At 43.7% G+C, this 17,797-nt stretch overlaps 1 protein-coding gene across 1 annotated transcript in view; it reads right to left on the reverse strand.

The window, feature by feature from the left end:
* Positions 1-17,797, reverse strand: part of IFIH1 (interferon induced with helicase C domain 1) — a 49,234-nt gene that overhangs the window by 16,428 nt on the left and 15,009 nt on the right. The window contains exons 4-8 of the mRNA XM_060257234.1: positions 13,182-13,262; positions 8,500-8,723; positions 7,393-7,603; positions 5,353-5,561; positions 804-920 (exon numbers count right to left, since the gene is read on the reverse strand). Of these exons, the coding sequence (XP_060113217.1) occupies positions 804-920; positions 5,353-5,561; positions 7,393-7,603; positions 8,500-8,723; positions 13,182-13,262 (842 nt within the window). The remainder of the gene's footprint in view (positions 1-803; positions 921-5,352; positions 5,562-7,392; positions 7,604-8,499; positions 8,724-13,181; positions 13,263-17,797) is intronic.

Raw genomic sequence — 17,797 nt, forward strand, 5'->3', positions numbered from 1 at the left:
ATTTTGTTCTATGGGAGCGGACACCCTGACTCCGCTGCTTCCATCTTGCAGCACGATGAGAGAAGAGTTAATTGTCATGAGAGCTGAATCTGAGCTTTCCTGGGGGCACCTGAACTAAACAAACCAACGAACCAGTTTGGGCTAACATGCGGATCACAAAATCAAATGAACCACCAGTTCAGGCAATCAAACAGGCCACAAACCAATATGAACCACCATTTTCCTGTTCTGTGCCCATCCCTAGCCAGAAACCATTTTTAGTAATCCACAAAATGGTCACAAAATTGCATTCCACAAACAGGCAGCATAGTCATTCCAAAGAGAGACGTCAAGCATCTATTGTGAACAATGAGGCAGAGGGAAAAGGAGGCCAGCTGGATCTTCAAGGAACTTGACACAAAGCATTATTTAACTGTTGGAAGCTGCCCCGCATCCTGCCTGCCCAGTGGGGAAAAGAGTGGGATAAAAATCTGATAAATAAATCAATCAAGCAGCTCCAACCTCAAATTTATTCCACCCTGAATGGGCATTTTGAAGGGATGGCAGTGCTCATTGGATGCCTTGGTAGGAAAAGTGAAAGGCAAACTGCCCCACCTTGAACCTTTCACATGGTTATAATTATGAACTCCTTGAACCCATAATGTCTTACTATATTCAATATTTTTGAAATTTACACATTTTTGAACTGACTGACAAACTACCAACTAAAATAGTTGTGCCTCCATGGTGGGCAAGGACACTGCAGGTCACAGGAGGTCCTCCCATATAGTTTTATGTAGCACTCGGATTCACACTACCCCTACCTGCCGCTTGTCATCTGCAATCTCAAACTTTTTGCGAGGTTCCTTCACTTGGTTGCTCAGTTGCTCTAAATGTTCTTTAACAGTCATGATCCTATCTGCATCAAGATTGGCACATATCTGGAAGAAGGAAATGTTATTACATAAATTACATGCACATTTCAAGAGTGTTGCTGCTTAAAGCTTCTACATTACTCCCTAGACACTGATCACAAAATATATTCCTCAATTAAGCTTTCATTACTCTATGATTAAGAAGTGGGCCTAACCATAAGCCTGGAGATTTTGTCTAGAATTGTTGTAAATTTTGACCAGATGACTCTAAAGCTCAACTGTTTTTGAGCAAAAACTGTTTCTGTTTTTCTCTTTGGCTGGTTATCTCATCATCAGCTGGCCATTTTTTAACTTCATACCCATCACTGCCTTTACAAATAGATAAATTAGTGGTTTTTTTAAAGTAACACAGACAAATCTATCCAACAAAAATCTTGCACTCAAGTAAAAAGCTAAAACAACCCCCCCCCCCACAAAAAAAAAACCCTCTGTGCAAATTTTGTCACATTCTATACTGGTGTACATGTACATATACACTTGAAATTATAACAAAATAAACCATTTACAGTTAAGTTCTCTGGATTTACAAATCTGATATTTAAGCTTGATAATGGTCTTATACTCTTTCCATAAAACAAAGATGTGAAGATTGCTCATTCTTCCTTCCCAATAGCAGTACTGATTAAAAGACAAACTGCTCGCTGTGAGTCAGCTGCAGAATATGGTTTTCCTTCTGCCTCCTCACTTGTCGAACAAGTAAACTTGTGTCAAAGTACTCATTAAGCTCCTTTTGTTTTTTACGCTGCTGGACAAACAAATGGGTTCTATTATTCCCAAGGGGAAAGCACCCAGACTGTGTGATGCACAGCCACTGGTGAAAATGGAGTCCCCTATCTTTGCTTCAAGACCTCCTTCTCCCCACCTCAAAATCTGCAGCTGTAGTTCTGACCTCTTGATAAGATGCATTTTTTTCCCCACTGCCAGTGGCCTCCAAAGACCAGGTCAGGCATGTGATGATACCATGACACATGACAGGGGTGAGACAAGATTCAACACAGGGATGCCGTTTTCCCTGGCTGTCCTCTAAAATAGATCCAGGTGGATAGTCGAGTTGTTCTGAAGTGGTAGAATAAAGTTAGAGTCCAGTGGCACCTTTAAGACCAATGAAGTTTTATTCAAGGTACGTGCATGCACACGAAAGCTCATACCTTGAATAAAATTTTGTTGGTTTTAAAGGGGCCACTGGATTCAAACTTCCTTCTTGTCCTCTGAAATGTTCACTTCTACCCAATTCACACCTCTTATAGAGAAACCTAATAATTTCTGAATGCATGTCATATGCATCTGAAGTCAACAATGATTGATTAGAGACTTCTCAACTTTCTGCAGTGTAGCTTTGTCCAATCTTTCAGTCCTCACTGTTCAGTATTCAGGAACTAGGGTTGCCAAGTCCAATTCAAGAAATATCTGGGGACTTTGGGGGTAGAGCCAGGAGACTTTGGGGGTGGAGCCAGGAGCAAGGGTGTGACAAGCATAATTGAACTTCAAGGGAGTTCTGGCCATCACATTTAAAGGGACCACACATCTTTTAAATTCCTTCCCTCCATAGGAAATAATGAAGGATAGGGGCACCTTCTTTTGGGGCTCATAGAATTGGATTGCCTGGTCCAATCTTTTTGAAACTTGGGGGGTATTTTGGGGAGAGGTACTGGATGCTATGCTGCAAATCTGGTGTCTCAACCTCAAAAAATAGCCCCCCCAGAGCCCCGTGGATCAATTTTCCATTATTTCCTATGAGAATAAGACTCCATAAAGAATAATAGAGTTCCCCCCCTCCCCCCGTTTTCTCTCTCCCACTCACACACACGTTTAACTGTCTCTGGTGCAAGTGGGCAGCCGTGTTGGTCTGAAGCCGTAGAACAAAGCAGGAGTCTCTGGTGCCTCCACAACCAGGTCTGGAAAGTACAGGGTCTACGCTGCTCTTTTACACACACACTCACTTGTCCAAAAGGAAAGCAAAACAAACAGAGGGGCTGCACTCTCACGAGGTCTGCTGTTGCTAATCCTTCCCCATGAAGTACTTCCTGCTCCAATTTAAAGGCACACACACATTTTAAAACTGTACCTGTTTGCAGGTCCTACCCAAGATCTAGAGGTACAGGGTGGCTGTGGGGGAAGAGCTTCCTCTGCCGGCCAGCTGGCTGGGGAAAGCCTGTAAAACCCAGGAATCCCCCGCTGGGACCTGGGGATTGGGAAGCCTAAGGGGAAGGGAAGGGGCGAGGAGAAGCTGCTGCGATCGGGGCTGGGTGGGAAGGGCCGCAATTTTCCCCCCGCTTCTGGATTTTTGGTGAGTAGGGGAGGAGGCTCCAAATCGGGGGGTCCCCCGCCCAGGGATTGGGAAGCCTATCAGGAACTGAGGTTTAAAAAGGGATCAGTGCTTATCGCCTCTTCTCTTGCTTTCTCTTTTCTGTTTAAGCCAGGGTTTCCCAAACTTTCCCCCCTCGTGGCCTGGTTATTTTTACACTTCTCCTTCGTGGCCCACTAAAATTTGGAGATGGAGCCAGGAGACTTTGGGGGTGGAGCCAGGAAATGATATACAAACAAGCCTAAAACTTGCAATATTTTGTTTAGGAAAAGTAAGGGAATAGTGGGATTTTGCAAGGCAATTTTAAAAATAAAACATCAATAAAAAGCACAAGAATCACATAGCAGAAAACTAAAAATATAAAATGCTCTCATTCTGGGAAAACATGAAATAGCAGGGCATTTCAAGATTCTCTCCTCACCCCCAATGAAGAAAGAAAGAAAGGAAGGAAGGAAGGAAGGAAGGAAGGAAGGAAGGAAGGAAGGAAGGAAGGAAGGAAGGAAGGAAGGAAGGAAGAAAGAAAGAAAGAAAGAAAGAAAGAAAGAAAGAAAGAAAGAAAGAAAGAAAGAAAGAAAGAAAGAAAGAAAGAAAGAAAGAAAGAAAGAAAGAAAAGAAATGAAATAGCAGCGCTGGGGAAACATGAAATAGGGCATTTCAAGCTTCTTCCCTGATCCTTCCACCCTGCTCTACTCAGATTAGCAAGGCAAGGAAGGAAGAAAGGAAGGAGACAGGGAAAAGACTGACAGAGAGAGGAAGGGGAGGAGAAATAAAGCAAATAGGGAAAAAAGACTGATAGAATGAATGAATGAATGAATGAATGAATGAATGAATGAAAGAGAGGGAAGGAAGGAGGGGAAGAGATTTGGAAACAAATAGACAGAGAGGAAAGGAAATAGGAAGGAAGGAAAAGGGAGGGAAGGAGTGAAAAAAGGAGGGACAAAAGGAGGAAAGAAAAAATGGAAAAAAATGAGATGGGAAAAACTTACCTCTTAAACAGCTGACTCTGGCCAGGGGAAAGTCAGGCCAAGTTTGCCCCCCCTCTAGGGCGGAAACAGTCGCAGCGCCCTTTCGGACGCCATCCCTTCCATCTGCCGCCAGCCTCCCTGAGCAGTGAATCAGCGCTGGGAGCGTGCCGTTTCCTCCCGCTGATGAGGTGGTCGGTGGGGGAGGAGGACGGAGGGCTTTACACAGCCCGAAATTGACCTGGGCTGAGGAAGGGAGGGAGGAGAAAGCACGGGGGCTGGCGCGATGTCGTGGGACGCCTCGTGACCCAGGATTGAGGCCCAGGTGCCCTGGTGCCGGGTCGCAACCCTGCCATTGGGAAATGCCGGTTTAAACCAAAAACAACAAATGTGCCATTCTCAAAGGCTTGAGGGCTAATGACATAATGGCCTGCTCGGGGAGGTCAGGAAAGCTCCTGCTCGCCTGGCTTTCTGCAAACTATTCAAAACTGAACTATTCAAGTGGGAACAGAGGTATACTGCACAAGATGGTTTTACAAACTTGCCTGGCTAAAGGATTGGGGCTGAGGCCTGTACTGCTGCGTATAGCTTACAGTACACAGGATCCTGTTTATGTAATTTTTGTACCACTTAATGTTTCGTGTGAATACTTATGCTATGCTTCAGGTCCTTCAGGTGGTTCCAGACTTCTAAAATCCTAATACACTGGTTACTGAATGTCCCACTTTGGGAGTTGTAAAAGCTCAGTATGTATAATCTGCCATGTGAGAATGGTGGACTGTAAATAATGTAAGTTAAAAAAAAAACATTACCTAAAACAGCCTGCAATCTGTTGCCAGACTGACACCGGTCACAATAAAAATCCTCCCTTTACAAAAAGACCACCACATATTCTCCAGCTTTTATAACCATTCAAGAGAATGTCCTTTGAAACAACGGCATTTTACAGGTTGTTCAGGATGACGCTGGGCACCCAGCCTCCAGAAGCCCTTCTGTTGCAAAGAAAAGGCTTTATTCCTGACCAAAGTCAAGTGAACTAGCTGGTAGAAGAGAAAGGGAAGAGGAGAGCTCTAAACAGATCCCAGAGAATGCTCAGGCTCACACTCGCTTTCAAACAGTGGCTTTCCACACATCTTCCACAAAAGAAGCAGGAAGTTCAAGGGTGACTTACTTTCAGAATATGTTCTTCAGCTTTGGAAGGGTTTTTTGCACCTCCCACACCAGGTGAAGCTGTCAGGCCCAGGATCTGTGGCTGAGGAAGCCGTGCTTTGCTTTGCTTCCTATTTTCCCTCTTTTCATTCAAATAACGACGCATGATATTGTTATAGACACCTTCCTTGTGAGTGTGATGGCATTCATCAATAACAATCAGAGAGAACTCTGGAAGACATTCAGTACAAATTGGTTAGTTCTCTTGAGCATACTACCTCAGTAAAAATAATATATTTCAGCTGCAGCTGAAGGGGAGAACAATTGGTTGGCTTACTACTGCAGAAAATAATACAAGTCTCCGAATGAACATTAGTTCTAAGAAATATCCCAGAAATTACCAGATGATGCTTCTTTTATTCCACACATTCCGGTTCTTTTAAAATTATAGTGTAAAATAATACATAATTGCACAACATGACTATTTCCAATCTGGTTTTTGTGGGGACCTGAACACTGTTCAGAAATTTCAGCTGGTGCAGAAGCTTGTCACATGATACAAATTATGTTGTTTTAAAAAGAGTATTACTGGTTATCTGGGTAGTTTACAGACTAATTCGTAGCCTGAATCTGGAATACTTGAGAAAACATGTTCAGTATCCTTCCCTTCCACCACAATTTTAAATCTGGAAGCAAGGCCTTGTTTCATGAGTCACTGCTACCTTCTTGAGATGAGATGAGCCTCCATCAAGAGAAGACCAGGCCCTTTTGATAAGTGTCTTTATGTCCATGGAATTCCCCTCCTGTGGGACATCTACACCATTGTTTACTTAGGGTTTGGGGTTTTTTTTTAGATTTTGTTGAGCATTTGACTGGTTGGAATCTAGACCAGCACAAGCAATCCTAATTGTAATGCTTGTTGTACAGAGTTTAATAGGGTGTTTTTAAAACTATGATTTGTTGTATTTTATTTCTTTCATTATAAGCAGCTTTGGGATATATATATATATATTCTAAAGATGGGATAGGAATCGTGGCACATAAACATATCAAGCAAATTGGTTTGAATTGCTACTGCAAGACAATCCAAAAATTAAAATAATACAAGAAACTATAAGTATCATCAGCAACAAGGAGGTCCTTCAAGGCAGCTGCCCACAACTAAAGTTTAGGACAAACTGCAATTTTTGAGCCCTCCCCCCACTTTCAGTCCACTTAATAGTTACATCAACCATCTCTTTGCTCAAGTGGCAACTGTTTTTTTGTATCCACAAAAGCTTATGCCTCAATAAATCTGTCATGTCCTTAAGACGCCACAAGCTTCTCATTTTTATTTTTAATAGACTAACATGACTAGCTACTCTTCTGGAATCTGATTCTTCTCTAGTGTGAAGGAAGTTGGAAAGAGAACACAATGTCCAATCACTGGTCTGTCAGCAAAGTAAAAAACAACTAGCACAAAGTAGTTGTCTATGGCTCAAGGGAAAAGCATCTGCTTTGCATGCAGAAGGTCCTAGGTTCAATCCCTAATATCACCAGTTTTGTTTTTAAGGGTCAGGTTGTAGTCAATGAGCAAGACTTCTCCACCTGAGACCCCGGGCAATCTCTATCAATGCTGAACATGACAGGCCACTGGACTCACAACAAGGCAGCTTCATGTGTTCAGCTATGCTTCCCCAAGGAAAAATGGCTTGCAGATAACAGTATAACGCAGGAAGAGTTTATGCAGAGTGTAATGTTGGATTCGGAGCTGGGAGATTCATGTTTAAGTCCCTACTCTACCATGAAACTCTTGTTCTATTTCTCTCTTAGCCTAAGTTACTTCATAGAATCGTTTGGGAAATAAAATGGGAAATGGAAATCCATGTACCCTGACCCTTCTGAGTAAGCATGGAATAAAAATTTACCAGATAGTTAGTTTATCTACATGTTCATTCATGAAAGACTGAGCATGCCGGGCTGATCCTGGTGAGTCAGGATCGCTTACGACTATCAATACAATTGAATGCATTGTTACTCCAGTATAAACATAAGGGTTTCAACACCAGAACAAGACACATGCCTGCTAAACGGACTCCTTCTTCAGCATCTCTGTCTGCATTCAGCAGTGCATTCTCAAGGATCTGAGCAGTGCAAATAATGACATCGTTTTTCTGCACAACTTCAGGGAATGAAATTTTCAGCTGATGTTCACCACTTAGCTTAGTTACTCGATAATGGTGCTTCAGGTAGGGGTGAAATTCTTTCCAGTAATGCTGCTCCACCAAAGGCACCTGAGGAAATTATTCCAATCAAAAATACACATAAGAATGGAATTAAATACATAGTTCTGTTAAAACGCCACGCAAAGTGCTAGCCACATAGCATTACTCTGGCAACAGGGAGGGAGAAAGTTAGCGGGTCATTCAAGGCATGAACAACAACAAAAGCAACACCACAAATGGGTCATAGATCACCTTCTTCTTGGTTTACAGCTGGGTTCTTAAGCCTGGGGACACCCTTAGAATTCTGACAGATAATGGCCACAATTACAAAATGGCTGCCACAGAAGACAGGGACCGATTCTTCACTAGCGGTTGCTCTGCCACAGGCTTCTGCTTTCCCCATCTCAAAAAGATCATTTCCCCAGCCGTTGCCGAGCAGCCACATTTTGATCTGTGGCTCCCTCCAATTTCCCTCGTGGCTTCCTGCTCTCATTTTTTGGAGACCCGGAAGCTGTGAGGGAAATTAGAGGGAGCCGTGGATCAAAATATGCCCACATAGCAACTGGTGCAGAATTGATCGCTTGAGCCAAGGAAAGCAGAAGCCCAAAGGCAGAACAACTGCTAGTGAGGGATCAGTCAGAGCCAACCATAATATGATTACTCTAAGAAGGAGAGTCACACGCATAAAGGAAGCGCTCAGGTACAGGGGAGAAGAAGGGTAATTCAAAATACATGAGAAAAGAAGAGTGAGTGAAAATAAAATCAACATTGCGGTGGCAGCTACCACTGAAACAACACTATTTTAAACTAGGCAGAAAATTAGATCCCCTGTGCCAATCAACCCCATATGGCCCCACCAACTTTCTAAAAACAATTGGTGGGCACCAGGAAAGATGTAGGTAGGCAGGTGCCCACCAATTGTTTTTAGGTGCTTGCGTGATGCATATAAAGGGGAGACAGCATACTTTGTTGACAAGTACTATAACTTTCCCGGCCTCCTTTTCTTCTTTCTTCTTATCCAAATGGTGTTTGGCAATGTAAACAGCCACGCGGGTCTTGCCACTGCCTGTAGGGAGGCATATGATAATATTCTTCCCTTCCAGGGCTGGTTTGGCTACTTCCATCTGGTAGTCTCTGAGACTCAGCTCTGGTTCAGGTGAAGATCTCTTGTCTCCATCATCCGCATCATCTGTGGGACAGAGAAATCAATCCGTGATGGGTTCTTTCAGGACACAGCACTTTATTTCAAACTGCATATTTAGCCATAGAGAAAGACCTGGATTCTGAGCCTTGTTTCCACTTGTGCAATGCCCTTTCCTACTGCAGAGACAGTCCTCTGTTGCAGAGCACATCACCTGCATCAGGAACTTCCACCTATGCAAAGCTGCTTCCAGGCGGGATGGTGTCTCATAGTGCTGTCATTGCCACTAATCAATTTTTATCATATGGCATTGTTTATGGTATAGCCAGGAGATCCCAAGATTGTCTGGCAGCCTTAACTTCTAATTCTTTTATTGAGGTAGTCTTATTTTGGGGGGCTGAAAGAGCTCTGAGCGCCAAGGCTGGCACATGAGAACAGGCCAGGTCAGCAACTCTGTAGGATGCCACCTGGCTGCAGGGGTGGGGTGAGCACCCCCCCGCCCTACCCATGCCTCTCAGGCCATCAAACACTCCATGCCACCATCTCTGCTCAGCTCCTTCCAGATCTGTGCTTCAGCACAGATCCAGAAGGGGCTGAGCAGGGGTGGGGGGCAGCGCGCATTGCATTTGCTTGCCTCGGAGGCATTCGGAGCAGCTCCAAATGCCTCCGAGGCAAGCAAATACACTGTGTGCTGCCCCCACCCAGCTCCTTCCAGGTCTGTGCTGAAAGCACAGATCTGGAAGAGGCTGGGCTGGATGGCACATTTGGAGCAGCTCCGAACACCTCCAAGGTGAGCAAACATGCCACAGTCCACACTCAGCCCCTTCTGGGTCAGAGGGCTGGGTGTGGCAGCACGTGCTCCACCCCCTTGCCTGGGGTGCCTGAAACCTCAGTGCTGGTGCTGCTGAGAGCTGTGACTGACCCAAGGTCACCTCGTTGGCTTCACTCGAAGGGGTGCAGAATCAAACCCAGTTCTGCAGATTAGAGTCCACTGCTCTTAACCAATACACTTTGCTGGCTCTCACTGCCACTGTGAATAGAGGAAAAGGTCCTACCAATGCAGATCTTGGAGGAAATGCAGGAAGCCAGGAAAGAAAACAGTGCGGCAGTGCTAAGTGGAGAGGAGTTTTGCTCCCAAACTCAAGCCAGTGTCTCTCAATGATTTCCTAAGTGCCTAAGGCTAGCACAGGGGTGGCTGAACTTGCTTAACATAAAGAGCTACATAGAATAAATGTCAGATGTTTAAGAGCTGCAATACATGAATGTCAAATGTCTGAGAACCACAAGACAAGGAAGCAGGGCTGTAGCCAGGATTTCATGTTTGGTGGGGTCCACAGCAGGATTTTTTGGGGGCGGGGGCTGGGGGGCCACCCAGTATGGCAGCCCTGGGCTCTCAGAACTGTAAGCTGCCTTGAGTTCCACAAGCTAACTCCCTTTGTCCGGGCAGTCACAGCAGCTCTGCTCCCCCACCAATTTCTTACGTGTCCATCTCTCAGAGACCTCATGGCTCTCCCCCACCCCCTTTGTTCTGCAAGGTGTGTTCGAGAAGGGGAGAGAAAAAAGAGAATGCTACTACTTGTTGATAGTGGCAGTGAGCAAAGGGGACAGATTGGGGGTCCTTCAATGGAGGGGCCATATAGTTGGAAGGGGGGGGGGTTTGAAAGGATGGGCCTGGCCCCTCCCAGGTCCCACTGTAGCTACGGGTCTGGAAGGAAGGAAGGAAGGAAGGAAGGAAGGAAGGAAGGAAGGAAGGAAGGAAGGAAGGAAGGAAGGAAGGAAGGAAGGAAGGAAGGAAGGAAGGAAGGAAGGAAATTAGATGGGGAAGGAGGAGGGAGGGAGAGGTGGAAAGAAAGCAACTAACTTTAAATGCCTTTTCTAAGCTGGCCGACTGGGTGGTGGTGGCTTTGAGAGCCCTACTATATGTGTGAAAGAGCCACATGTTGCTCCCGAGCTGCAGTTTGACCATCCTTGGGCTAGAGGGAACTGGTCCACAGAGGACGAAGAGAGAAGCAAGCGGAAGAAAAGGCTCAGGATTCAAGTCAACACCTGCACAACTCACCGACGAGACTCCAAATAAACCTCCAGATTTGTTCTCTGCCTGCTGAAGAATGCAAAACCATAGCTGCGTGCATGCCCCAATACCCGCCAGATGGGCTGCGTTTTGCTGTGCACCGTGCATGTGGCATAAGCCCATTCTAGGATTAAGAGCTGCCACAGCGTCACAAATCTGGTTTCAAGTGTATGACTAAGGCAAGTTATGATAGCAAAGACGTGACAATCAGAGCACTGCACCATGCCCGGCCATGTACCCAAAGTACATGTCAATGTAGGCTTTGCATTTTCTATAACAAATACAGTCTCAACGAAAGGGTCATGTATATCAGGAGCAAAGTGCAACCAAGGGAACTCTGTCTAGGTCACTGTTTCAAAAAGAACAAGCAGCTGATAACGAAGCTTTTGTATTTCTGTAGCAAACTATTATTCTCGAAAATAAATGTTATTAGTCTCTAAGGTGCCAATGGATTTTTAGTTTTACAAGTTACTGGCCCACCTAGTTCAGCATTATCTACACCGGGGATATTAATCTTGCAAAAACAAGGAAGCATGCAATAAAATGTCAGACTGAAGGCCAAGATGTTTCCCAAACGAGATATTTCCCTATGGTGAAATTAAGGGGAGGGGGAATCAAATAAACAAACCGCATTCAAAAAAAAGGACATGATAGGAATTTAAAAAGCATGAAAAGTCAATTGTCAAAATATTGTGACAGTTACGGAGAGGAACAGCACTGACTGGAATGGGCGAAAGATCTTCATCAAAGAATATCTAATGCTGTTGGGGTGTGTTGCGGAATTTTCTGTCTGGCAAAACTGTCAATAGCAGCCAATTAGAAACACCATCATTATTTGTAGATGGCATTAGGCATGTTTTTTTTTTTTTCCCCTGTACAGGCAAATTTATTAAACACTAACTAAATTAACAGAATGTAATGAATCTTGATGAAAATAATGGAAAACTCTCTGAACTGAAGCCTGAGCTTTATTGGAGCAGCTAAAAGAATGCTTCATTTAACTACCATTCCCAATACAGAAAACAGCATCTCTCTTTTTCCTGATAGGAGGAAAGGGAATGTTATGAGTCTTAAATCCCTTTTGTTTCCACTAGATGGAATGCAGCAATCCTCATCCAGCCCTCTCTCTGATGATGCAAAACCACACCATCTCTGCCCTCTCCTTTTCTCAATTTTTATAGATGGCTCCCCAACAGCACCCATTTTGGGGTTCTCATGCGATGTTCACAGAAGAAGAGTTGGTTTTATACCCCACTTTTCTCTACCTTAAGGAGTCTCAAAGTCACCGCCCGCACCTCTCAGAAACTCTGAGGCGTGGACGCTGCATCCAATCCTGCACCCCTAGACCATTGACACCCTAGAGCAGGGGTCCTCAACCTACGGCCCATGGGCCAGATGCGGCCCGCTGAGGATGTTTATGCGGCCCGCCGGGTTATCAGACCGGAAGTGACGTTCGACCTAAACTTGCGTTAGCAACGCACACTTCCGGCACTGGGCTGAGGTGGCGGAGACAGAGTGTGAGGTGATACCGAGGTGAGGTGAGTTCCCAGGCCGGGGTGTGTGGTGTGGGGAAGGGAGAGAGATGCAGAAGACAGAGAACTGACGGCCCGCGGCCTTGTACAGTAACGGCAGTCCGGCCCTCCAACAGTCTGAGGGACAGTGAACTGGCCCCCTATTTAAAAAGGTTGAGGACCCCTGCCCTAGAGAATTGCCTGGTGGGCAGTCTGGCCCTGTTTCTGCCTTACATGCCCTCCGGGTAAGTAGTAGATCCTGCAGAGCACAGATATTCTCAGGTAGTGAGTTCTATCTGGTGGGGGCCACAGCCAAAAAGGCCCTGGCTCTGGTCGAGAATAGTCAGATTTCTTTCAGGCCAGACACCACCAGAAGGTTTTTTGGGCCTGAGCATAGAACTCTACATTTTAAATCACAGCCAACATACTTATAAAACCCCACATTAAAATACAGAAATAAAACACACACAGTATTTACACACAGAACACTACAGGGGCCAACCTGTGTGCTGTGTTTTCTAAAATAACTCAACCAAAAGGTTCGGTGATATGCCCAGGTGAAAGGGTGGCCATGACTCTACAAGCAAACAACCACGGTAGGGCAGAGACAAAGGTTTTGGAGGAAGTGAGACAGGAAGCAGGTAGCTTGGCAAGGAGGAAGTAGGAACAAAGCAATGCAATCCTGTCCAGAGCTATACCTTTCTAAGCCCAATGAAGTCAATGAGCTTAGAAGAGCACAACTGTGCTCAAGAGGGAACTGTTAATTACTGCTGCCATTGACCATTCGCCAAACAAAATAACTATCCTTGTAGCCGTTTTCTAACAGTGGGCTGACGTATAAGGCAGCTTTTGATTCACTGCACCTGGCGAACGTGCCCTTCTAGATCTTATTTCATGCTTGCCAGAGTACAATGAAGGTCATACCTGAATCACCGCCGAGGCTGACCTGTCCGAAGCTTTCATTGGCATCACTGACACTCATGTCTAGCAAGCTGACATCGGATCCTAGCAGATAAAACACGTAAGCACAGTTCACCCCAGAACTTTTCATGATGTACCATCACAGGTTCACACAGTCCAACCTGACTTACCTGAACAACTCTACTTTGTTTTATAATATAATGTCAATTGCCTACTGAAGCAAAAGCCACCTTTTGGGGTAATGGCAGCCAAAGCGAATAAAAAGGATTGTCAAATGAACTCATCTGGACTTGCATCTTGTTGTTACCAGCTCTGGAATGTCTCTCTTGATTATTAGGAGGTGCAGTCTTGGAAACTGTAACTATCCTAAAACATCTCATGTGCAAAAGCTACTAATATAAACACGGGCGAATAAAATCTGTACGTCTCAATGTACTGAAACGCTACCAGCCGCTAATAAGAAAACCTTTGCCTAAAAGGCAATTCTGCTTCCCTAACAAGGAAGCTACAGGGTGCCATCTACTGGCCCAAAGTAAGCCTGCATGAATACAAACACCAGAAGACAGAAACCAGACAGCATACTTGTTTGATGAAGCAAACACAACTCCCAAAATTAGAATTGAAGAGGTCTTTTTTATCTTATTGGTTTTTAACTGTCTGCTTCTGTTTATGGGTGGCTTTTATGCTGCTCGTGTCTAATGCCTTGTGTTTTAATAGAGCGGTTTTTAACTGAATGTAAGCTGCCTCGAGCAGGGCTCTGAAAAGGTGGCACAGAAATATTCTCAATAAATAAGGTTAGTTTTAAAAGCTGCGGCTGATTTCTGTTCTAAGAGCAGTTTCACAAGAGCCAGTGGCTGGTGTTCTGGATGGTGGTTGTGCTTGTTTTGCATATACAACCACATTTTGCAGTTTGTGATCTCTTCATGTGTATAATATAATATTCATACTATAGACCAGTAGCTTCCAAACAGTGTTCCCTCTCAATGCACTCTCAATTCACTCAATGCACAGCAGCCAAGAAGGTCAGAGCGCATTGAGTGCATTGCTCAATGCACAGCAGCCAAGAAGGTCTGAGCGCATTGAGTGCATTGCTCAATGCACAGCAGCCAAGAAGGTCTGAGCGCCTGCTCCGGCTGCAACGCCACTGAGGATGTTCTCCGCAGCTGAGAACGAAACGTCTGGAAGAAAAACTTTCTCCAGTAGAACACGCCACTTGAGCCCGAAAGATTCTACAAAGCCTAATGATGTTGCCAGCTGTGAAAACCTGAAATCTTTGATAGTGTTCCCTCTAATCCTCCCCCCCCACACCTGCCACTGAGTGGAGCAGTTCACATCCCTGAGTAGAATATAACTGCTGTAATCATAAAATGAGCAGTGGACACTGCAAGGCCCTGCATGGCTCCAGATTGCTGCTGAATGAGGGAAAACTGGGCGGTACCACCCCTAAAGGGTGGTGGGATTTACCTAGGGGGTGCTAAGAGGTGAGGGGGAGGCGGGGGGGGGGGGGGTCCATTCAACCACCTTGTCCACTTATTTACGATTGCCCAGGCTATGGCACCATGCTGGCAAATGGCACTTCCAGTTTCTGCCTTTGCACAGGGCTGAAATCTGGTGCAAATGCTTGAAATGTTCAGTAAATATACTCTAATCAATAGTAAATATGCTCTGTTTAGCACTCTAATAAAACCAATATACCGACTTCCGGGATCCGTCATCTTGACTTCAGAATTGCCTGCAGATCGTCTCTCTGCAGCAACTCTGAGTCTGGCCATTGGAGGGGTGTCACAGAAGTGATGCCCCCATAGGAAAAGCCCGGAGGGCTTTTTCTTTGGCATGGGACTTTTATGGGGGAAGGAGGGGGCCAGTGGCAACTGCCCTCTGTGCTCTCCGTGCTTCCTGAAGCTCTGCGGCCATGAAAGCCGGCATATCAGCAGAAAAAGAACTCCCGACCGCTTTTATGCTTTCACTTTCTCCAGTACATCTTTAAAGCAGCATTTTTCCACTTCTAAAGCGACGACTCTACTTAACAAGTAGGTGTTTTTTTCTAATTCTACTCCCCGATGAGTCACTTTACATAACAACAAAAGACTAGCTCAAAAGATCAGCTCAAAAGGCCTCGAAACGCTACGAGCAGTCTTAACTATTTAAACTGGATTGAATATAATCATCAAAACTGACCCAGACTATAATTGGATATATATCAAAGAGATTACCAAGAATTTGCAATACGATTTGAACACAAAGGAGATATACAGTAAAGAGTTTTGTCTCTATTGCCTGACTGTATTTGAAAGAATGTTTTCTAAAATTTTAGTTGAAGCTATTGTAGAACGAGGACTAACAGGAGTTTGAAGTGAATGTACAAATGTACAATCTGATTTAAGAGACTGAGTTTTGATATGGCATCGTTTAAAGAAATGGAACATGGAAAAGATATTTGTGCAAATCTCAGCTTTCTGTAGGAAGATCTTATCTCATTTATGCAGCTCCTTAGAGATTATTTTATGCTGACAGCTAATGATCTGAGGGAAAATCTGACAGCTAATGAAACGGTAAATCTGCAGGGGTCCAGAATGGCAGTGAAAGTAGAAGGGAAAACTGGTATTTTGCGAAGCAAACAAAGGAAAAGTAAGATGGTCTCTTCTGAAGCACTTTCAAAATGAGACAGGAAATTAAGCTGCAGTAAAATCAAGCGGAGAGGGAAAAATGGCAATGAATTCTTCCCCCTGTGGTTGAGGGGGCAGGCCATGCTGAGAAGAGAAAAGCTGCACTCCAATGAACAAATCTGGATTTGGAAGGCCATTCAAAAAAAGGATTTTGGATTTTTTTTCTTCTGCTTTGGTGAATGGCTGAACAAGGAACTCTGACTAAGAAATGAAATGTGATACCAAAAGATAAACTATGATTAAATGGGCTGCCTCGGATACAATTTGGGTACAGAAATCAAAGGAACTTAAAAGTTTTTAATCTTTGGGAAGAAGGACTCTGGAATTTGGCTTCTTTTTTGTTCCTTTCCTGATGAATAAACAAACATGTAACCGTTAATAATGAACAGATATTAAACTTTAAAAGAATAAGTGAGATCTTGAAAAAGTAATGAGTGTAGTTAACATATTTATCTATATAGTAGATGTATCGACAGTTTGCCTATTTAGTGAGACTGCTTATAATTATGTAAGAATAGGAACAAGGGTGAAAAGGCAGATAGCATAATTGCTGTGGAATTTGGTAGATTCGGTAATTTGGCAAACTTCCTTTTAATATGTTATCAGGAGAAATGGTTTAGACGGAGATAGACAAAATATTCAGTTGTATTTTATGTATTTTATGTAATTTGCTATGGACAAAGAAATGATTTTTATGTGCCTCTTTTAATAAGGATTTTGCTAAATCAGTAACTTACTTTGTGCTTATTATAGGCGTGAGTTAAATTAGATAAATTTGACGTTGAGACAGTCTTGAAAGAAAAAATATTTTTTCTTAACTGGTTATATTCAATTTGTGTTTAAGAATTCTTTAGATTTACATTGATTTATTAGTTTATTAAAAATATTCTTTTTTATTCTGGTAAAAGAAGGAAGGTAATATTTAAGGAGATTTTTATACTTGTAGGTAGAATGATCTGAGCTTTTATTGGGAGGTGGAATTATACCGTAATTGATATATCTGCACTGGTTTCTGATTGTTTTCCCCATTCTGTCAAGGCCCCTTTTCCCCTCTTTTTATATATCTTCTGCAATGCTTCTTTTTTGTAGTTTAAATCAATAAAACTTTATATATATATATATATATATATACACACACACATACACCCAATATACCAAGTTTTAAGAAACTGCTGGCAAAGTGTGTAGTTTATCTGTCATTTCCCAAGTTTTTGCTGTTACCGTTTTGAATTTTGATCCAGGTGGGTAGCCGAGTTGGTCTGAAGCAGTAGAACAAACCAGGAGTCAAGTTGCATCTTTAAGACCAACAAAGTTTTATTCAGAATGTCAGCTTTCGTGTGCTTGTAGCTACAAGCACACGAAAGTTTACATTCTGAATAAAACTTTGTTGGTCTTAAAGGTGCAACTTGACTCCTGGTTTGTTTTGAATTTTATTACTGTCTTTTCTTAGTGGATTGTGCACACTGGTATTCTGAATAATGCTTTTTACAGGCTGGAGTAGGGGCCATAGGGGATGATTTTATGGAACCAAGGGGGCAGTGGTCCCCCAAAAATTGGGAACCCCTGCTATAGGCAAAGATGCACCGACTGGAAATATGTTATACTGATCCACTCATAGGCAGATTATGCCACAGAAAGTCTGCTTGACTTTAAGGTGCCACACAAGACTTCATTTTCTTTTCAGGCTTTATGTAGTAATCAATGGTGAACAGGGAAAGGACCAATGGCAGACACCTGAACCTTGATCTTACATGACACAAGCAAAGCTGTGTGGAGTGGATGGTTACTTTTCTTTCCCTCTTTTCCGCTGCAGTCCTCTATGCCATCTGAAACCAGACCCCTTTGGGTCACTGGACACTAGGATCGTAAATGTGTCAATGTAGAGCCTGCTTTGGCGGGGAGGGCAGGATATAAATCAAATCAAATAAAATAAAAAATAAAATAAAATAGAAG

This window comes from Heteronotia binoei, chromosome 16, assembly GCF_032191835.1.
Source record: "Heteronotia binoei isolate CCM8104 ecotype False Entrance Well chromosome 16, APGP_CSIRO_Hbin_v1, whole genome shotgun sequence".
NCBI lineage: Eukaryota > Metazoa > Chordata > Lepidosauria > Squamata > Gekkonidae > Heteronotia > Heteronotia binoei.